At 41.3% G+C, this 22,713-nt stretch overlaps 1 protein-coding gene across 1 annotated transcript in view; it reads right to left on the bottom strand.

Moving 5' to 3' along the window:
- The window catches only part of ANO1 (anoctamin 1, calcium activated chloride channel), a 98,570-nt gene that overhangs the window by 7,970 nt on the left and 67,887 nt on the right, over positions 1-22,713 (bottom strand). The window contains exons 10-23 of the mRNA XM_014948899.1: positions 20,746-20,810; positions 19,652-19,786; positions 18,237-18,397; positions 14,419-14,501; positions 12,579-12,590; positions 11,631-11,702; positions 9,594-9,641; positions 7,656-7,730; positions 6,113-6,314; positions 5,283-5,394; positions 4,624-4,681; positions 4,440-4,540; positions 3,520-3,665; positions 1,925-2,077 (exon numbers count right to left, since the gene is read on the bottom strand). Of these exons, the coding sequence (XP_014804385.1) occupies positions 1,925-2,077; positions 3,520-3,665; positions 4,440-4,540; positions 4,624-4,681; positions 5,283-5,394; positions 6,113-6,314; positions 7,656-7,730; positions 9,594-9,641; positions 11,631-11,702; positions 12,579-12,590; positions 14,419-14,501; positions 18,237-18,397; positions 19,652-19,786; positions 20,746-20,810 (1,423 nt within the window). The remainder of the gene's footprint in view (positions 1-1,924; positions 2,078-3,519; positions 3,666-4,439; positions 4,541-4,623; positions 4,682-5,282; positions 5,395-6,112; positions 6,315-7,655; positions 7,731-9,593; positions 9,642-11,630; positions 11,703-12,578; positions 12,591-14,418; positions 14,502-18,236; positions 18,398-19,651; positions 19,787-20,745; positions 20,811-22,713) is intronic.

Raw genomic sequence — 22,713 nt, 5'->3', positions numbered from 1 at the left:
GTGCATACTAAATGTAATTCCAACCCACCCCATAGTGACTTAGGTTCAACTCCTCTGGATTTAGTCTGAGGATGATGCATGAAGTCCCACAGGTCTGCGCCTTCCCCATCTCCAGGATCCCATTCCCTATGGAAGGGCTTCTCTGAAGTCTACATAAAGTGCTGGTTTAGAGTACATGAGCGTGCACCCTTGGCCTGGCCTCTCTAATGGTCTCCTGGTCATTAGTGACACCTTGGAAATTTCTCCTTAATTGAGGTCTTGATGGAAAAATCCAGGGCTGCTACCAGAACTGCGTGGTTACAGCCCTGGTGAGCCACTCTCCTACTCTGGGTCTGAAAAGGAAGGACGATGTAGGGCCTTTATGCAGGGGACATCCCTGGAAGAGACCTCCAGCCTGGCCAAATCCTTTGCTTGGTAACTAACAAAAGCCTGGGCAGAGTACAGCAGTGAACTTCAGGAACAACTATTACAGCATCAGTGGAAGCAGAGATAGACCTGTTTGCTGCCACTGGTACCCACTGTCATTAGCAGGTGGGACCTTCTGCTTTCATGATTCTGCTGATGCCTCCCTAAAACCTCATCTGATTTGTCTGTGGCCATCTCACAGTCTCTGACTTTGGGACATCTCTGAAAGTGGAAGAGACCTCCAGCCTGGCCAAATCCTTTGCTTGGTAACTAACAAAAGCCTGGGCAGAGTACAGCAGTGAACTTCAGGAACAGCTATTACAGCATCAGTGGAAGCAGAGATAGACCTGTTTGCTGCCACTGGTACCCACTGTCATTAGCAGGTGGGACCTTCTGCTTTCATGATTCTGCTGATGCCTCCCTAAAACCTCATCTGATTTGTCTGTGGCCATCTCACAGTGTCTGACTTTGGGACGTCTCTGAAAGAAGTGAGGTTCTTTCACCCACAAGAATGGGAGTGAACTGCAATAAATTGCAATTAACACCCCCTCAAAAATGAACTCCCAAACCCCAAAACACAACAAAAAAACCCAACACAGCTCTCCGTAACATCTCCACCAGCAACCTTAGCCTGCAGAACCAAATGAACCAGCTGCAAAACACCCCAAAAGCAGTGTCATGGTAAAGGCTACTGCCTTTTGCATGGTGTGGTGTTCATCTGACCTTAGCCTGCAGCACCAAATGAACCAGCTGCAAAACACCCCAAAAGCAGTGTCATGGTAAAGGCTCCTGCCTTTACTGCCTTTTGCATGGCAAAACATGATGTGGTGTTCATCTTGAGGATGATCCTGGGCCACAAGGATGAGCCCAGGGAGGAACTCTGCTTGCACAATACCAGAATGACCCTGCTGACTGGCTCTGTAATATGAACAACTATTTTAATGACCCTTTTACGTGAAGTAACCAACATTTGGGAGAAGCAGGTTCCTCATGGCATCCCCCCATAGCTGTCAGCCCCCCACGGTAAGGGGAGACTGCTGTGTTGTCACCACATGACCACAGAGCCTGGTTCCAGCTAGATCCACTGCAGCTCTCAAACCTCACCCTTCTGACGTGCATGCTGAGTAGGGACGAAGGGATACATCTACCCATAGACTTTGGAGTCTCCTCTCATTCCCAAGTGTATTTCTCCAGCCCAGTCCTAAGTTATTAAATGCAGAAATTTTTGCTTCTGCAAGAAAACTGCATTGCCAGGAAGAACTGTTGACGTGCAGAACCGTGAGAGATATTTCACTATTGTATTGATCGTTTTGATTTGAAAAGTGATACTGTTTACTTAATAAAATATTTATCTGAATTTAAAGCGCTGGTCTTTCTATTTTAGAAGTAAAGGCTCGATAAGTTATGACAGTTCACAGTTAAGCCACAGCCTAATGTTTTGAATTTTCCTATAAATACCTTCCTGTTAATGAAACTAACTCAGCATAATGATATCCTGCACAAACAAACGTGCACTTACCTATATCCTTTGCTCTGACTGCTACCGGTCTCCTCAGCTCAGTCACGAATTTCTTTGCATCGAGACGGATTTCAATGATGTTGTTCAACAAAGCAAACAAAGGCGCCAGTGGGAAGGATGCCACGAACAGAGTTACAAACCCAAACTGGATGACTGAAAAGAAAAAAGAAAGCATTTCGATGGCTGTGGTCAGTATTTGTCGAACATGTGCATCACCACAGCAGTGCTGTCCCCCCAGGTTCTAAGATGACTAAATCAACATTTTTCTGCCTCAGACATGGTTTGCCTGATCGCTGCTCCATTCGGGCACTGAAGGGCTGGTTGCCCCTCCTGCAAAAGGCAAGGCAAAGTAACCAGAAGGATGAGGAAGCTCCTAAAATAGTTTTGCCGTGGGGGAGGCTGGCACAGGAGTGATCAGAAGCAGCGAGATTGCGGCAGCGACTGTGTTTGCTCTACAGAAATTTGCCAGGATTTTAGCCCTCACTAATTTCAGTGGAAGCTTTCCCTTCTGAAGTGTAGAAACTTATGGGCTTTGAAAAGGACATAACTGACTCTCCACCGTTTCTGGGAATAACTTGCTTCATCCAACCTGGGATTGTATTTGCTTTTGTTTGATGAGGTCATCACAGTGATGTCATACTCATCGTGGTACAGTTAGAGCCCCATCTGTCTCTCCCTCTGTTCCTTCCAAATGCTGATCTCAGTAACTAACTGCATCTTTTCTTGCTTTTAGGAACTGACAGCATGACCTCATAGTTTGTACCATTAAATTTCAATCTGTTTCAATTACTCTGAACATCAAGGTCATCAGATATTCTAATTTGCCTCTGCATTTACTGGGCATGCCAATTTTGTGTATTAGTATACTTCATTATCCTTTACCACTGTTTTTGCCTCGTCATTCCTTAAAATACTAAATAAAGTTACTTTTTAACAGAAATCCTTCAGGAATGTCTGATACTGTAGCAAACAGCCTTACGTTGAGCAGTTCTCAGCCTTTCTGAGACTGAAAGCAGGAAAAGAAATATAGTTTTACAGCCACAACAATGTAGAGTGATATCCAGTGCTTAACTTCCTTGTCCCTCAATCAAGTTAATACATTACTTGAAAAAAATTTTGTATGTGATCTGTCAAGCACAAGCTGGTCTACAGGTACCCCTCTCAGAAGATTTAGTCCAGATTCCAGAAAACAGAAACAATCTGGCGTGAGAACACGCAGTGGAAATTATCAATTCTGAATTAAGTAATTTATTTCCAATGTAGGGTGCAACTGATGATAACATAAGCCTCACAATCTCAAGTTTATGCCTCTCAATCGTTTGCATTTGAAACTTGACAGTGATACATTATGTGGCTTGAAAGAAAATATCTAAAATATAGTGCTAAAGTAAGGGCTCATGAACAGCAGAGAGCACAATTTGTCCCTGAAGCAGCCAGTGGCTGAAACATGCTGCAGTCGGAGACTATACAATTTAATAATTAATTTATGCCTCATATCTACTGTCCACCCAATCTACATTTCAAAAACCTCAGCTCTTCATCCAAATTAGTCAGAATAATTATGGTTTAAAATGCCTTCGTTCCACCTCACTCACTCATTTCCATATATTCAGGGGTAAGTCCAGCAAAAGGCTCCAGGTTATAGTCCACCTCGTAACGCTGCTTTTTCTTCATGTGCTCTTCATGGTCTAAAGAACGCCGACGCTTTAATTTCATGTATCGTATAAATTTCTTCATTTTTCTGGGGGAGATGGAAAGGATTCAGTTAGCATGCCATTCTGGTCACAGTGCCCATTTTTCAGTTACTTTACATCAACTAAGCCATTTCCAGACCTATACTATGCTATTTCCATACCTATTTTCATAAAAACTCTGCAAGAGCCACAATACGCTAAAAGTATCAGGGATCAGCATATACAGGTTCTGAAACATGGTTATAATTGAATTATCAAGAATCATATAGAATCATAGAATGGTTTGGGTTGGAAGTGACCTTAAAGATCATCAATTCCACACCCCCTGCCCTGGGCAGGGACACCTCCCACTAGACCAGGTTGCTCCAAGCCCCATCCAGCCTGGCCTTGAACCCCTCCAGGGATGGGGCAGCCACAGCTTCTCTGGGCAACCTGTTCCAGTGTCTCACCACCCTCACAGGAAAGAATTTCTTCCTAATATCTAATTTAATCTCCCCTCTTTCAATTTAAAACCATTATACCTCGTTCTATCACTACATTCCCTGATAAAAGAGTCATTTTATCCCTCGTCCTATCACTACATTCCCTGAGTAATAATAGTATCTATATTAATTATTAATCATATGTCATTATATTACACCTCTTGCTAGCAGTAGGAAAGCAATGGAATGTCTAACATCTGCATTGCTGGATGCTGCAAAAGTCTTGCAGGTGGCCAAAGAACCATGTTCATGTCAAGGGGCAGTGGATGCACAGTGAACTGCACGCATCGTAAAAAACACGTGTTTAAAAAAAAATAAAAATAAAAAGTCGCTACTTACGGGATGCCAATCTCAAATAAGTTGTTCTGAATCAGCTGCTTGCCCAACATGATAATGCTGAGTTGGATACACAACTCCATGAGGCAACCACCAGGAGCACACTAGGGGGGGACAGAGGAAACGTCGGTCAGAACATTTGGTGTGTCCCCGTGACAGGAGCACAGACAGGGTAAAATGCAATTACCTCTTCCATTCGGAAAGAATGGAAAATGTAGACGTAGTCTCCCGGCCGTCCAACAAACCTAGGGCACAAGGGTTAGAATTATAAACTTTGTATGTATTTTATAATTTTTATATTTGATTGCTAAAGTCATTTATGTCGAACTCTATGCCTTTGAGTGGGACCACCTAATGTTTAGCACTGAAAAAGTGAATGGGAATAATTAAGTTTGGTTTTGTTTTAAAGAGTAAGTCCTGTTTACTGAGTAAACAACTCAGTAAAACTGCAGTCATGTTCCCTACAATATTATAGGCACATCTCGGCAGAAATCCTCTAAGGTACTCCTAAATTCTGTTGCATTAGCCAGAATGTGCCACAGGGATTATTTATTTTAGCCTTGTGCTTTCATGATACTTGCTATGATGTAAAGTTAAGAGTGGCAAATAGACAATGGTAAATAGCCTGATGGGGGATTGTATCTGAATGTATCTTAACAAAATGGCTTTAATAACTTTGAAACAGCAGGTGTCTGCTTTATCCCATGAGGCTGCAGAGTTTTGGGGTCAATACTGAGGATTTTTTAAACGAAATTTACTGTATCATCCAACTAAGGTCTTAGCCTCGTGTACAAGTGTCTCATAAGCATCAAGCTGAAACCCTGGACAGGCTTTGGCATTACTCACCGGCCCTTGAAGAAAGCGACGTAGAAAATGGGTGTGTAGGCGTTGACAAATTTCAGCAGGAAAGCCTTAAAAATCAGCCGCTCTTCAAAATTCTTGTCAGTTTTGGGCACCTCTGAAACCAATGTGACACGGATAAGAAACGTTAAGGAATTATCCTACCTGCAACATTTCAAGACCTTATAAATGTGGACTTTGGAAAACATCAGCCACCTTTTAAAGAAAGCGGTATATATTTATAGCAAAATATATACATATTAAAGCATATTAAAGCTGAGGTCAGTGGTCAATCTCCTGAGGATCCCACCATTCAGATATGCTACAACAGCAACTCCATTTTCATTCCACATCTGGCTGACCTCTGTGACAATCGTTTGTAGATGGACAAGAACGTATCTGAAGAGATTTCTGGACCTTTTGTCACTGCTGCTTTTTGGAAAGGATTCAAAAACTTTGTAGAAAAAATGTTTTTTTTGCACTCATACTTTTGTATTTCTTGACATGTATTTCACCAAATAAAAAATGGCAGAAAATGAAAATAGTAATAGCATGAAGGAGTGAAGTTCAAATTAGCTAGAAGAATTTCTGCTGTATCCCTTATCCTCATCTCCCATAACTGGATTAGTGATTACTACCACCACTGCTGAAAGAACAACTTCAAAAATAAAGCTGAATCCCTGTATGCTTTGATATTTGTACATAGCTGGTTAGAATTGTAGAATTTGAATTTCCTGGGTTTGCTCACCACTTTGAAGTTAATCATGAAAGCCAGTCATTTGGGTCCTCTCCTTTAAAATCTCCCTAACAAATACCGGTTGAGGATTTAAACCTACCGATCTGAGTCAGCCACCTCGCGATGCAGCCGTATACTTCATCCAGGATGATGATGACCACCAAATTGATAATGACTGCGGTGGCAGTGACGGTGACCCGAACGCTGGACCGGCCCGAGGGGGTTGAACTGATTGCCAGGGCCGCTGCGGTCGAGATCCTGTATATGATGACTCCAAACACTATGGCAAACGTCAGCCCAACCTGCAAGTAAGAGAAGTGCAGCCTCTTAGGAAAGATTTAACTGTAAATACTTTGCGGGGGACTTGGAAATGACCTCAAAAATGGGATCTCTAGGCCATAGCTCAGTTCTACCCAATTCTGCATTAAGTGTCCCAATAACTTTGATGAACCATGGGAAAAGATCCTCTTTTGCCAGTAATGTGATCGTCACATGAAAAAATTGATACAGCGATGCCACAATCACATGCAAAAGGCTATTTTTTTAAAGGCACCTAAATGCAAACTATTTGCTTATATTAAAAGTATTAGTGGGTTTCCTTTCAGCCCTAACAGCAACAGCATATATACATGATATTTGCTGATAATTCTGTGATTCTGTGTTATAAAAGAAAACCAGGGTTGAAGCATAGAGGAATATTTCAGCTTAAGTCTGCACAGAAGCCTTCAAATACCCTACTCAGGGTCACTATGCTGTCATAATCCCAAACTGAAATTAAACCTGATTAAATCAACGCATTTCCTGGCAATGTAAAGGTGCACAAAATCTTATTCAATTTTTTATTGCTTAAATAGAGAAAGAATTTAAAACATGATTCTTATAAGGTACCGATTCATCATCTGAGAAGATTAGATTTGCTACATTTCCATTCTCTGAAAACACAAATATTAAAAAAAACAATCCCAAAACAGAATTTGTATCCCCCCCAAAAATGAACTGAGCTTGTCTAGTGTATTTTACTGTTGGAAAGGGCTTAAGCTTTTTTATCCACCTGCCAATCTATTCCATGTCTTGAATTATTATTATTTCTTTCAAAATTTGTTTTAAGTGCTGATGCTTTATCAGCAAATGGAAAAAGGCTGTTCTCATCATTAATTTACCTTTTTCTTGAATTAAGTGCTCTGTTTGCAATTCTCCTGCTGTATGGTATAACCCCAAATTTGACTGATTGATTAAAATCCTTGCAATCGGGATTGCAAGTGGCCACATCATTTATTTCAAAAAAGGTGTGGAAGAGAAATGAGGCCATTCTCTACTCCCTGATTACTTTCTGAAGGGACTCTCTCTACATTTTACATTTCATCTCATCAATGGTGGTGGTAATTTCCACTTCCATGCCCACATTTTTCCCCTATCCTATTGAGGTACACTTATTTCTTTACTCGAAAGAGATGGGAAAGTAGAAATTCAAGCTCTTGAAAATATTTTAAGTTATTACACAATAAAATGCTTGAATTTTTTCACTGGGGAAAAGCCATTGTGAACCATGTCAGTCTGTCATGGTTTCACTCACATTTCCATCACTTCTGCTCCATACAATGACTCGGTAACATCAATTTCAGGTTTTCCCGGGTGATGCTTACCATGAAGATGATGCCAACAAAATTGGTTAAATAGGCTGGAAAACGATCCTTCCATGTCAGCTTTTCTTTATCTCTCTAAAATTTGGGAGGGGAAAAAAGGGTACATTTAATAAAGACAGAGTGTGTGATTTTGCACGTGACAAAAACAGAGAGGGGAAAAAAGGGCTAGCAAATACACAACCAGTTAGAAGATGCAAAGACACAGTGTTTACAGTTACAATTCCACACAGGCAAACTGTTTACTCCGTATCTAGGTTCAAATTGGTCAAGCGCCTGCGCTGCGAGTATAAATAAAGCAGATTTTTCTGTATACTTTTTGAGGGAAACATGCAAATAGGCTGTCATAAACCATGAAGTAAGATCTCTCCTACTCTTAAATATTTTCTTCTGCTTTCCCTAGAAAAATTCTCCTCCTTCCCCTCTCCCTCCCAGTTATATTTTCAGCTTTGCAGTTGCACAACTGGTTCCCCTGAAATACAGATTAAGTGTGCTACTGAGTAACTCCAAGTTGAACTCATAGTTGACAGGGAAAATCTTGGTTTGGTGTGGGGTAAGACTTGAAATTCCTTCAACGCGAGTGACTTTTAACTACCTGACTATCCACATGGTCTTCAATGGACCACACCAATAGGAGTTAAAATGCACGTGCATAATAACTCTTTATCATAGAATAAGAATCATCTAGGTTGGGATGGACCTTTAAGATCATTGAGTCCAACCATCAACCTAACACTGACAAAGCCACCACTAAACCATGTCCCTCAGCACCACATCTACATGTCTTTCAAATACCTCCAGGCATGGTGACTCAACTGCTTCCATGGGCAGCCTGTTCCAACGCCTGATAACCCTTTCTGTGAAGAATTTTTTCCTAATATCCATCCTAAACCTTCCCTGGTGCAACTTGAGGCCATTTCCTCTTGTCCTATCACTTGCTACCTGGGGAAGAGACTGACTCCCACCTCTCTACACCCTCCTTTCAGGTAGTTGTAGAGAGCAGTAAGGTCTCCCCTCAGCCTCCTCTTCTCCAGGCTGAACAGCCCCAGCTCCCTCAGCCTCTCCTCATAAGACTTATTCTCCAGAGCCCTCACCAGCTTCATTGCCATTGTCTGGACCTGCTCCAGCACCTCAATGTCTTTCTTGTACTGAGGGGCCCAAAACTGGACACAGCACTTGAGGTGGAGCCTCACCAATACCCAGTACAGGGGGACAATCACTGCCCTAGTCCTGCTGACCACGCTGTTCCTGATACAGGCCAGGATGCTGTTGGTCTTCTTGGCCACCTGGGCACACTCATGGCTCATATGCCTCTGGCTGTTGACCAACACCCCCAGGTCCTTTTCCACCGGGCAGCTTTCCAGCCACTTTTCCCCAAGACTGTAACGCTGCGTGGGGTTGTTATAGGACACCCTAAATCCAGCCAAACAGCCAATGCCTGAATTTGGGTATGAAAATTTCATTTAGAACAGTATTGCTCATCTAGAATCCTTCATGAACTTTGATGCCGGGAATTGTTTCTAAACACCAGAAAATAAACAACAAAAGGAACATTATGGAAGATGACGCACGCGTTATAACGAACATAAAAATATTACTCAAATTCTATTTTTATTACATGCACGTTGTCTCAGGGAAGTGCAAGCAACTCTTTCAACACGCGGCCCATGCTCCACTGCAAAACGTAACGTCAGTCCAGGATGGTAAATCTAAGATTAGCCATGCAGTGCCATTCCCAACGCATAGAAACAGTGTCCCACAGAGTGCTGAAGAAACAAGGGGAGGAAGGGGAAGAAACCCAGAACTGAATGTGAATATTAAACAAAAGTTCAACAGCCAAAAACAAATTGATTTGTGTCTTCCATAATTACTCATAATTTGAGTTTCTTCATAAGTTTGAATAAAAAGAATCAATTTCACCCCAGCCATGACTGTCTTAACTCTTTGTCTCCATTTGTTTGCTGCCTCTTCTGGAAAATACCGATGCTTCTGATGGCAATCAAAGGAAACAAAAAACAGGATGGGGCAATATAGCATTACAAAGCACTGCTCAATTAATCTATATTCTCTCTACTGACTCAGGGTACATAGCAGTTTAGGCACAAGTGAATGCTCTATTAGTTTGCTTAAGGCTTTGTGCTTCAGCTTTAGGTCAGTAAAACATAACAACAACTAAAGGCAAACTCTTGCCCCAAATCCTGGGGTAGATCAAACAATCCTGCAAAGGGTATTATATTCTCTTTTTAATTTAGGATTGTGCCCTTCTTTTTCCTTTATGATAAAAGGAATCTTTTATGATAAAGAATGTCCAAAAAGTTTTTCCTCTAATTTTTTTTCTCTAATTGGTCTTCTCTTGAAAAAATATTAGCAATTCCTGGTTTAGCTTGAGATATTTTTCCTTTAAGAAGATTTCCAAGTTGTCTTACAACTGTTGAATTTGAACTTTAACACTCTAGATCCCAATGAAAGATAATTACTGAGTCCTTCAGAAAAAACTCCTTTTCTCACGTTTCCCAAATTAGTAACGTCCAAACTGAACACAGCCCAAAAAGTTATAAATAGCCTGGTTAAAGAAAAAAAATCCTCTCTTAATTGCTCAACATTCATACTCCGATATTTGGAGACGACCATTCATTAACTGTCCAAGTACCCGACAGTCTTTCACATTAAGACCTGAATGCCTAAATATACCCAGAATTACAGCAAGCTGCATGTTTTTAGCAGAATACAACGGAGTCTGTATTCCAACATTGTTTATACAGCCGATAAGAGGGCAGAAACCTGCATTTTTTTCCTTCTGAAAGGGATTTTAAAGTAGTGCTGCAAGTAAAGCAGACGATGCTTACTGCTTAGACTCTGCATCCTATAGATGGGGACATCCTAGTAATAGGGACATACCCCCATCAGCTTTGTGGCATCTTTTAAGAGGGGCCCAACGGTAGTCAAGTATATGCACATGACAAAAATCAGACAAATTCAGTTAAACACCAGTCCCACCTACATATGCTGTCTCTTAAAGCGTATTTCATGTTAACATGGTCATTGAAGTTTTCCTTTCATAGGGTTTTCGTAAGATCCCAATTTAGGGCATGGTTACATGCTACTGTGCCATGGGCAACAGACACAAAAAAAAGGAATTTCTGCTGATATATTTTGTTTATGCCAGAGCATTTACTTCTCTGCTTAAAAGCCCAGTCACACAAACGGCCGAGTTCTTGCCGTTTAAGGGGGAACAACCTCTGGTCGGGTGGAAACCAAGTACGGGAGGGAGAAAAGGAGCTTTTTCCACTCGGTCTGCTGCTGACAGACAGGAATAGGGAAGGAATTACAGCCTTCAGCGAAAGGGCAGGGAAGCTGCTCAGAGGGATGGCACCGTCCGCTGGCGAGATGAACCTGCCCCTGGGATGACCGGCAGCACCTTTCTCCCGGCGATGTAAAGAGCGAGTTAAAAGCAGAAGTGAGCACTACCTTATCCCGTGGAATAAAATGGAAGTTACGTTTTTTAAAAAAAGGCAGAAAGTTATTATCCAAGCTGGAACTCGGCAAGGAAATTGGTGTTAGTACTCTTCATTAATGCTCTAGTAATATTTTTGCTTATCGAAAAAAGCCTAGCAAGACAGAGAACCTCTCCTGAGAGGCTTTAGGTACTTATATTGACCCAGAATAAGATATTTTGGTACAGTTTCCTCAAACTTGATTCATTAGCCTAATGGGAGCACCCCTTCAATCAGCCTCAATTAGCTCCCCTAAGTCCCACTCTATCTAATTATTAAAGACATTTCTAGACTTAATTAGGTCTTGGCACTGGAATACACCAAGTATTCCATGTATTCTAGGAATGAAGCATCTGGAATTTAAATACAATGTGCAATGAATCTGGTTTTTACCTATTTCTCAGTCTTGGCCCAGTGCCTGCTTTAATAGCCTTCTTTTTGAAAGTTTTTTTGTAAGTCAAACAAATGGATATTTTTACCATACCTCTTTATGTTTGTGTTCTTTTCTCAGTGATTTTTCTAAAACTTTAGCTTCGTATTCTGCTCTTGGATGATCCTGTGAAATAAGTCATATTTAATAAAAAGCAAAGTTATAAGTCGTTTATTTTCTATATCAGCTACATATGAACTGTTTGCAGGTCAATTTCCTGATAGTTTCCAAATTTTCTAACAGAATTCTAACTCACTCTGTCTGTCGTTTATGCCAACTGATAGTCAACTGTAATTTTAAAAGATGGTAAATCCTGTGTCATTCATAGTTCTGCAGCAGCAGAATGATCTGCTCTCACTATCAGACAGCCGCATGCAACGCTACGTAGATTAAATTTAATATATGAGTATATTGTACAAGCTGCAGATAGCATGGTTTGTACCAAGTGACATGGTTTGTACCAAGTGACATGGTTCTTGGATTTTAATTACCTATCTTTTTGATACACATTAAATTTGGCATGTCATTAACTGTCATTTCAGCGATCCTCAGCTGACAAGGGAAAGAGTTATCTGCTGTCAGTACGCAAAATACTGGCTTTGGGATCCCAGAAAACTGTCAGTTGGGACCTTCCCCTAATCCTGTTTTGGACAGCATCCACCGATTACCCGTGTGCATTGAAGGACAGGGGGAAGGAAACCTCAGAAGTAAGAGTCAGCCAAAAGATTCAGAAAGATTCAGGGATTCAGAATTCACCATAATTTACACATTCACCAAAGAGTCAGAATTCACAACTACGCATCGGATGGGAAACGGAACGGAGTGGAAAAAAGTCTGAAGAAGTGGAGAGGGGGAGGGTGTAAAGGCAAAGCAATCAGTGGGAGATCTAAAGAAAATCTGATGCTTGAAAAAGAAGAGGTGGAGGTCAAGAGATGGCATTCATCAGTAGACATGTAATAAAAAAGGTAGAAGGAATTGAAAAAAAAAAAGTATTTTCCAAACCTTGACTGCCTCCTTCAGGAAACCAGAAAAAAACACAAAAAACAAAAAAAAAAAAAAAAAAACAAAAAACAAAAATTTGATTACTGAACTGTTGCAGATTATATTGGATTTATATTAATGGATTTATATAATTTAAAAATTACATGAAACAAACATAGGTACAGTGGATGGCTAGACACTACCAGAGAAAAACAGTCTACTTATGTTCTACAACATTTATTAACATTACTGTAAGCACTGCAGAAAGTAGGTGTCTCTAAAAACACCAGAAGATGGGACACTTTGGGGTTTAGTACATAACCTGCCCTGACTAACTAACCCTGACTCTTCAACATGAGACTAGCTCAAGTTTCACCCAAATCAGAAACAGGAGGGGCGTAAATTCTTTGCTAAACTCATGACTGTCTTATCAGGCATTGACAATACAAAAAAAAAGAATAAACTATACTGTATTAACAGCTGCTGTTTTAGCTGTGTAGGGCTCTCAACTCAGTTGTGAAGGGGATTGACATCAGAAAGATACAGTTAATCCTTTCTGCTTTCATGTATGCTAACAACAAGTTACCAAAAATAAAAGAGCAGTATAGTATCCAGGAAAAAAATCCCTATATTCCCTCCCAGTGACACAGGTATGATCTAGCAAAGAGCACGGCACAGAGGCTGCTGGCATAGTGCATCTAAATATATTATGGAGGAGATAAACATATGAAGAGGAGATAATTCAAGCAGAATTGGGGGTGAGGGGAGCAATAACTGCACCAGGCTCAAGGAGCTGCATAGTGCTAAACTCAGGGTCAGGGAGGTTTGTGTTTCACGTGAGCAATAGTTGTCGCGTATCTATTTAGAACATCTAGAGATGTGACAAGGGCGGTCATACTTCTTTTAATAATAACAACAGTAAAAAAAAAACTAGCCAGCCAGCAAACAAAGCCAGCTCAGATCCTGCAGCGGGGTTTTCGCAGCACAGCTCCACACATACGATGGGAAAATGGAAGGGACCTGTACACTGATGCCACCCCTGAGTCTGCCTTATGGTCTAGGAAGGTATTTTCCTTTTTTTTGCAGAGCAACAAAATTGAAAAAAAACAAAAAGGTGGGTTACAGCTTCTCAGCTGGCTGAGGATTTTATCTCCTTTTCATCTAAAACTTCATTGATTTTTACGACCTTTTTTTCATACGGATTCAGCCCTTTTCCCCTTCACGCTCTTTAGCACATTTAGTATGATAACTATTTAGTATAATAACTATATGTAGTATAAACTTGGCTAGGGATATTTATTTTTTTTTTAGCAAGTGAATAAAAAAAATAAAATACACCTCCACATTTATGTCCCTCCCAGTGCCCAAAGCCCACGTCTGGCAATATTTTGTTAGGTATTTTCCAAGTCAGGGCTTGATTCTGCATCGTTAAAAAGTTAATAGGAATTTTTCAGTGCATTTTTACAGTGCTGTAACTTTATCAACTTCAATACATTCGTTTCTGATTCGTAGCAGTGGGAGATGAATGAGGCTCTCGGCTGTTAGCACCTTGACATCAGCCCAGGAGCAAGGTCTGAGCTGTATATTCCATGCCTACGCTACTAGGTGTGACCCGTCTACACACTTCAGAAAAAAAATAGATATTGTGGCTATACAATTACGTTTCTACGGCAACAAGACGTACTAGTCATATCCTTGCTATAAAACCTCAAATAGTTCATGTACAGAGATTTTCCTTCCTTCTAAATGATGGAACCGCCCCAAGGGCAATTCCCCGTGGGGCAAGGTCTATTGGCTCGGGGCAAGGAGCTATCGGTAACGCCACGGTGGAAGCCAAAGAGTCAGAACTGAAGGGACAAACCTCCTCCTCTTCAAACCCAGTCAGGTCCCACCTGTAGTTGAGCCGCATCTGTTTTCTCTTCCAGTGTTCCATAAAGGTGGCAGCTGAAACAACAGTTTAACAATTATTTTGACATTTTACCCCCCCAAAAATCACATCAGCCTTTGGGATTTGTCTTAGGAGGCACGCTGGGTGAGCTCCACATCACCTGCAGGCTCTTGCCTCCACATGATCTCAACAGGTACAATATCGTATCATATACTAGGCCAGGTAAATTTCATTTTTGTTACTCTTTTATTGAACAGTAGCATCTATCTAGGAAATACTAATGTAGTAGGAGCCAAACTTTTTATCTATATGCAAAAAAAAGGGCATTTGTTACCTACGCAGCTTCACGCAGAAAGATTCCTACAATTTTTTAAGGGGTCTATGGAAGTCAGACACCTCAACTTATTTAAATATTTGTATGTGTGAATAACGGTATTGTTGGTCTTCATCTGCATATAATTCCATCCGTAAGTCCAAACAAGCCTGTGTTTTATCTATACAAAATATGAATGGTTTAACAAGCCTTGTTAACTGTAGGTATAGTTATTCCCTCAAAGATGTCAAGATAAAGCATTTTTATATTGTTATAATTACATCCATCTAGTCGTCGTGATGGGATGGTTCGCTCTAATCATCACACCCAAACCCAAATACTCAAGCCAGTGTGAAGGCTGCGGGTGGCCAGGCTGGTAAAAAGGAAACTTTTTATGATTAAAAACACTGCTATTTTCTTTTTGATGGAGAGGACTTATAGAAAAGAAACCTCGTTAAAGCAACTCTTGAGTCCCAACGAATGATGCCGGTCTATATCAGTTTATCTGCCTCTGAGACCGAGCAAGTTCTCAGAGGACATATTTAGATGCTGGGAATACACAAGTGCTGTATAATAAATAAGTGGTTATGAAAGAGGCAAGTCTACCAAGAAATGGAGCTCCCAGGGGAGCTTCCCGCAGTGAGTATTAACAGATGTGCTCTGAAACATTCACATCCAGAAAAACCAGAGGCAGGGAGAGGGTAAGAACGTTGAATAGAGAGGAAAGGACACCCTCATGACAGGAGCCAGGCTAGGGTCATGGCATTCATTCACCTTCCAAGTGAAATCCTCACATGCAAAATTTAAAACGAAGCCCCTTTACAAGCCATAGGCTTCCTGTAAATGGGGATGGCCACAGCTGTATGGTCAGAGGGCCTGTGTCATGGTCCTGGAACTGCCTCCCCTCTCCCTGCCACCAGCAGTTCTTGTGCCAGGGTCTGCAGCTTCCACAGACAGCCAGAAATATGGAAAACGAAGGAGCTCGTTTCTCAGAGCTACTTGGAATCTGCCCGTGGCACTGACTTACAACGATGCCACATGAAAAAACTGTGTCTGAAACGCGGCCAGCTCATTTCACAAGCCCTCGGTGAACGTGCCAGGTAGCAATGCGTGGCCACTCTGCCAAGCGTACCTGCATTTTCATATTTCATCTGGGCCCATAAGCATAAGTGGAGCTTAAAAATTCCAAAAGGTTACTGGCCAGATGATCTTATCTGGATTCTCTGACGTTTTTAATGCCATTTGATACCAAACAGTGCTGGGCCACGGTCCATGTTTAAGGCTGAACTTCTGACTGGGGCTCAGTTCAGTGTTAAAGCTGTTTTAACGCTTGTGTGAGTGTTCTCCAGGGTGTTATAATACCACCACCACCCAGAGAAAGCCTGGCCAAATGGTTGCTCACAATAATACCTCTGAACTCAGGCTAATTTTCTTGCTATGCCAAGGATGCCCTGGACTTGGGTCTGCCTCAACTCTTCAACTGTACCTAAACCTAATAAAACTCCTCATTACACGGGGAGGTGCTCACAAATGGCACTGGAGACTATATGTGTGCCTACATCTGGAGGCACCAGCCAATTTTGGCTGATGCTATTTCCTTAAGAAATAAAGTGCTTGTTTCATTTTTTAAAAAATTGTTTTGACAAATCCTTTACAAATGAAATTTTCAGTACCACAAATTCAAAACATTTTAGAAAAAGTTCTGATTTTCCCAACTCACACAGACCTTTTTGAAACAATGTTTATTTTATATGGTATTGTACCACAATAAAATTTTATGTTGACCCTGAAGAACTTGAGGAATTTCACATCCCTTTCCAAAACTATCTCAGCTATTAAGACTGATTTTGTACAGAGCACAGAAACTGGCTTCTGCCAATCTGCTTTAATTTTTGCCCAAGAAGGTAAAAAAATGGAGGGTCCCATAGTTGTTTGGTAGGGAAATGGAGTCAAACAGTGTTACTTCAAACAACAGAGCATTATGTGCTGAGATCCACGTGGGCTTCACAATAATGGTAAATGAGGGAGAAGGAAACCGATACTTGGCTCTTCACATGAGAGAATCAGACTATTTAAAGCCTCTGACCCTGCATCCTGCTTTGGGGTATATCACGTTTCTCCCTATATGCTACATGGCAAGATGATCTGTAAGGCAGTGGTGCCTCCTCTCTGCTGTGAAGCTGGTGGAGTTCAACCTCCCCACACTTCCCAGCTTCCCTTCCGAACCAGAAGCGCTCCTGACTCCTCACTGTTCCCAAAATCCCTCTGCAGTACAGTCCTTGTCCCTTTCCTTAAGGATAATGAGCTTTAGCATTGCATCTGAAACAGAGTCATCTCAGATGGAGACCTTGGTCAAAAGGGCACTGCTCTAAATTGAATTACACTGAATTGTACTAAAATCAGTTCAGATGGATGGTAATGTAAAAATGGCTCCCTATGTACTAGAACAAATAAAAGCTATGGTTTTAGGATTGAATACAACCCTGAACAGGTTATTTGCTACCTTGCAACAAGGCGTACAGGAGAGGCAAACGTCTTCTTGTGCTGCTGTGGCTGATGCTGGGCGTACGTGGCTATCCAAATTCACTGCTGGGGGGAGTAATGCACATTTCCCTATCCTCTGTAGCCCTTCAGTGTTGAGCCACCTATTACAAAAATGGGGTTTGAACTCTTAACAAGCCCTCCTGGCTCTCAGTGAGGATGATGGGAGGCTCCTCTCCTCCAGTGCTGGGGTGCCCAAGCAGGGAGGTGGTCAAGCAAGGAGGTCACCATCCCTCCTCCAGCAGGGAGGAGAAAAGCCCTCTGTTACCATCCCTGAAGACACTCTCACGAAGGTTTCATGAGAGGTTTAACATTTTTTACCAAGTTCTGCAGACATGCCAAGAAAGGTTAAGTGACGTGCTCAAAGTACGTGGTCAACCAGCATCAGAAAAAATACCTATAACGCCACCACTCCCACTTCATGGTCTCCATGCATGATGTCTGCTTGCTGCTAAACTTAATTGCAGCTTGGAGCACACTCAAGAATCAATCTTGGTTTGTCCTGAGACGCTAAAGGCCATTACACTTCCCTGCGGAGCCCTCCCCTCAACCCCAGAGTACATTAATACATTTCTTCTGTAATGTTCTAAAGTGGAAGCTGGCTCTGCAAATAGATTTTTTTTTTATTATTTTTTTTCTTTTTGGCAAGCTGTGCAATCCCGTTAATGAAATTTTGACATACCATGCAGCAGTTTTATGACAGATGCTTAACAATTTCATTAGATATTCATCTTGAGCAACTTTTTGAATTTTAGCCTTCGGTCCAGAACATAAATTTGGGAGTGACAGTTTTATGGGAATGAAAAAAAAAAAACCAAAGAGAAGTTCTTTATATAATTAACTGCCTGAGTATAAATACACTGCTTTATCTCTTCTGTTTCTTCCTGTTGTATTTTAAATAATTAAAAACTTAACATGAAAGCGTGTATCTTCTTACCCCAGAGAGCCATGAAGACTGAGAAGAAGACAGTTGCAGGGTTATCAAACAGATGACTCGCGCGAGCGGTCGCACAAGCGGAGCTCATCTTCCAGTAGCTGCACGTTCTGTCACACAATGGACACATGGTGATATTGTTTCTCTGGTCACACATTTCCATGCTGCAATGAAACAACAAGATATGGAAAAAGCATGGTCAGTACAGCTCCACCTTCCATGATCCGATGACCTTTTCTCCTCTGCACAGCATATATTTCTGGTCCATCAGGTACTACCTTCCCAGTGCTTCTCAGCTCTGGCCCCAGCGAGCAGCTCTATCCATGACCTACACCATTGCATGGGCTGCTGTCCCCCTCCATCCCCAGCCCTACTTCTTTTCCAGGGAATAAGAGATAGCATTAGAGAGGCATGACACTCTATTTACTACAGAATCTTAAAGTAAAACACACACACACACAAAATCAGTCTTATTTTGAAATACTAACTACAGCAGATAAGGTACAAGGGAAGCGTATTTACTATAGAATCTTAAAGTAAAACACACACACACACACAAAAAAAATCAGACTTGTTTTGAAATACTAACTACAGCACCAGATAAGGTACAAGGGAAGTGCTGAGCCTCAAGAGAAGGGAGTTCAACAAATTTAACTTCTCTGCACTCCATCTGTGAAATAACAACAGTGACATTCCCTCTGACTTTCTTCCACTGTTGGAAGCAGTACAAAGGGCTCTTAATGAACAAAGAAAATATATCTATTTTTTGATACCCATTATCTGCTTTGTTACTCAGTGCTCATGCTGCTTGTAGAAAGGATGTAATTTTCATCTACAGCTGATGATGCATGCAGGGTAAATAATGCAAAATCACAGGGCTTTAAAATATTATAATACAAAACTTATTAAAAAATTAAAAATAGTAGGGCCTCAAGATTTTGCTAATCCGACCACAATTGCTTATTTTAGGCTTGAATGTTCTTGATTCATCTTAATGTCACACAATGCCCTCCTCAGCATTTTATGATGGGAAGCACTAAAACCTATCATTAGCAGTATATTTGTTGGTTTGCTTTGACATTATGATCTGAGTTAGGAAAAAACCCAACAAAACAAACACCTGAGCAAGCGGCCAAGAATTATTTTTAGTACACCAATGCAAGCTCCACAAGAAATATTGTTAACAATAAATGCTAATGATTGAAAAATGTGCTGCAGTTTTGCTGCCCACTCTCAGCCCGTAGTAGAGCTTCACTGCTTACTGGAAGTGGAAATCAGTGGGACCACAAACTCCCCCATCCCTGTGAGCCACAGTTTCAGCTCTGCTCACCCTAGATATTAGTGATGAAACATTTCTAGAGAAAGGTAACTTTGAGTTTCTCCAATAATATAATCTATTTTTAAAAAATTTATTTTACCTTGGTATATTCTCATCCACAGTCGCACAGCCATATAGGAAAACAATAATCCCTACAATTGAAGCTGGAATAAGCATTTGTGTATAAACTCCCAGCCAGGCAAAATATAGTCCAATCTTCTCTCCGAAGTATTTTCTGAAATACATTTAAAAAAGAAATGAGAAACGTTTCCTATTTCTTAAAATATTGCAGGGCTAAAATTATGAATCGCAGCTGGATTAAGCATGGAGAAAGTAAGATCTGATGACCTGTGGGAATTTTTTCATCTCAGAGGACTCTATTTCTCATGATGCTTGGAGTTAATCCAGAGATACAGGCACCATGAAAGCAAGTCAGTCCAAATAGTCTTTCTTTTCCCTGTGTTTCTGCTGTGTAGATTAGTATCTCTGGACCTTCTGTGAACAAATCTTCTTAGAGAAGCATCTAATTTTCTTCAGAGAATCTCAGCTCTCATTATGAGCAAATAATATTCATTAAAAATATGTTCCCTGCAAGCTTTCACACTAGGTGGGACACACCAGCATGTTTCTAAACCCATAGAAAATTCCTTTTCCCCCAGTGACCTTCCCATTCTCCGGGGTGTCCCGGGGTGGCACCGATGGCAGCATCGGCAAAGGGACACCAGCATGAGCATCACAGAATCATAGAATTTTCTGGGTTGGAAGGGACCTTAAAGATCATCCAGTTCCAACCCCGTGACATTGGCAGGGACACCTCCCACTGGACCAGGTTGCTCAAAGCCCCATCCAGCCTGGCCTTGAACCCCTCCAGGGTTCACCTCACCCAGGAATGGGGCAGCCACAGCTTCTCTGGGCAACCTGTTCCAGTGTCTCACCACCCTCACAGTAAAGAATTTCTTCTTGATACCTAATCCAAATCTCCCCTTTTTCAGTTTAAAACTGTTACCCCTCATCCTATCACTCCACTCCCTCATCAAGAGTCCCTGCCCATCTCTCCCGTAGCCTCTTTAGGGACTGAAAGAAGCTCTAAGGTCTCCCCGAAGCCTTCTCTTCTCCAGGCTGAACAACCCCAACTCTCTCCTTGCTGTGCACAGCTTCAGCGTGGAAAAATGTCATTAAGGGCTGAACTCTCACCTCACCAGGTCAATTGGCTGATATTTGTAGAAGACTCCGTAGCTTGCCCACTCCTCACACAGGAGCTGTAAAACAGAAAGGCAAAGCAAAAGCTAAAGAACCCTGTACACGAGAGTTTTCTCCTTTGGTCCAAGCAAACCCAGAGCTTACACTGTGGCTTTGGTCTCACGGCTTTGTGGTTTAAACCCATAACCTGCCAACACATGCAGTCTGCATTAAGTATTAAAACCAAATTTGATGATTTGGCATGCTATGATACAGTGATGAATTCTAGTACATTAAAAGGCTCTTCAGCCATGGGACTGATGGATAACTACAGCAGGGACGTGGACAGTAGTCCTGCTTTTATGATCCATAGGAGATACTTAGCAGAATGGATGTGAAAGATGAATATGCTTTGAATTACAAAACAGAAAAAAGTGGATAAACTACTTTGTCTTCACTATGCTAATATTTGGGATCCATCAAGAGGAGCTGTGCAAAGGTGCCTTGAAGGCTGCATTTAAGAGTTTTTCAGCTTTAAACTAAAAATACATGATAATTTCCACTCATCCTTTTGGTAAGGGTAGGGGCCAAGGAAAACAATGATCCCCATTAGCAATTGATGAAATTGAATCCCTCACAAAAAAAAGGTTCCTCTGAGACCTTCAACTTATCCTTTACTGTGTAAAATACAGAAATAGCACTTCTCAGATCTGATTATTTTCTCCATCCAGTTCAGCCAACAGAGTGAACAAGAAATCAGTGTGCATATAAAAACTACTGGAGAAGACAAACTGTGCTCGTTGGCCACCCGCCCACCACCTCCTCGATGGGACAAGGGGAAGAGAAGCTTTGCATCTCCTTGTCAATCAGGTCACCTTTTTCTGCTTCTTTCCCTGCTTCAACCCAGTGACAGGACCCTGGAAACAGGATGTTCCTGGACCAACAACTGATATTTCAAGGAGATGCTTTGATGGTTGCTCCTATTTTCATTAATTCATCTGGCAACAACATAATGTTTTTCCTTTTGCCTCAAATGTAAGAGCATGAACTGATTATTACCGAGATATTTCTTTTCATTGAACACTGGGTAAAAAAGAGGCAAAAAATGTCAGGGCTTGGTTACACAAACCTCCCTCGGTGTTTGGGGGCTGCACAACCAGCTCAGCTGTGGAAGAAACTGCAAGGGGGAACTGGGACCTAAACCAGTTACCATCGCAGGGAGCGCAACATTATTAATTTTGTTCATAGAAGAACAGATCAAACAGGATGTTATTGCTTCAATCCGTTGGCTGTTTTATCATGAGAAACTTGGCATATGTCACCCTCCCACATTTCTGCCTCCCGCAGGGGCATTCCCACTGCTCCCCATACCTGTTCCTACTGCTCCTGTTTTATTGTAGAGAAGTCATACAGCAAAGAGCCTTTCTAGAGCAGTTTTGCAATTCTCCTGCCAATTCATTAACACAAACTTTCCAAGCTGAGCTGCTGTGCTCCTCATGCAAACAGTTCCAGTAATTATAAAAAAAATACAACTTCTTTACTTTTACAGAAATAAGTGGACTGTAGATTTTGCCCTCTGATACCCCAAATCATTAATCTTTGTTATTTTCCTTACAATAGTAGGAGCAAAAATGGAACCCTAAAGGCAGGCCTTTATTAAACAGTAACACTCTTGAAATTTTTATTTTTATTCTGCCTTAGGTTTATTTCAACCACATTTCCAAAAGTTTAAGGCCAGCTGCCTCTGTTTGGGAAACAACTAATGACTCGGGACACCTCAACATCCATGTGCACTAAGATCCTTTTATTATTTTTTTACCTAATTTTTACAAGCTAAGTTTCTGCTGGAAATCAGATTCCTTTTCTGTGATCTAAGTGGGCCAGGCATATCAGGAAAATACTAAACTAAGGACATTTTGCATGAGTGCCCTGTTTCAGTTTTGCACAGCACTTCAATCCAAATTTGCAACTAAAGTACAAATG

Source organism: Calidris pugnax, unplaced genomic scaffold (assembly GCF_001431845.1).
Source record: "Calidris pugnax isolate Ruff unplaced genomic scaffold, ASM143184v1 scaffold107, whole genome shotgun sequence".
NCBI classification, from domain to species: Eukaryota; Metazoa; Chordata; class Aves; order Charadriiformes; family Scolopacidae; genus Calidris; species Calidris pugnax.
This window is presented reverse-complemented; position numbering and strand designations above follow the sequence as displayed.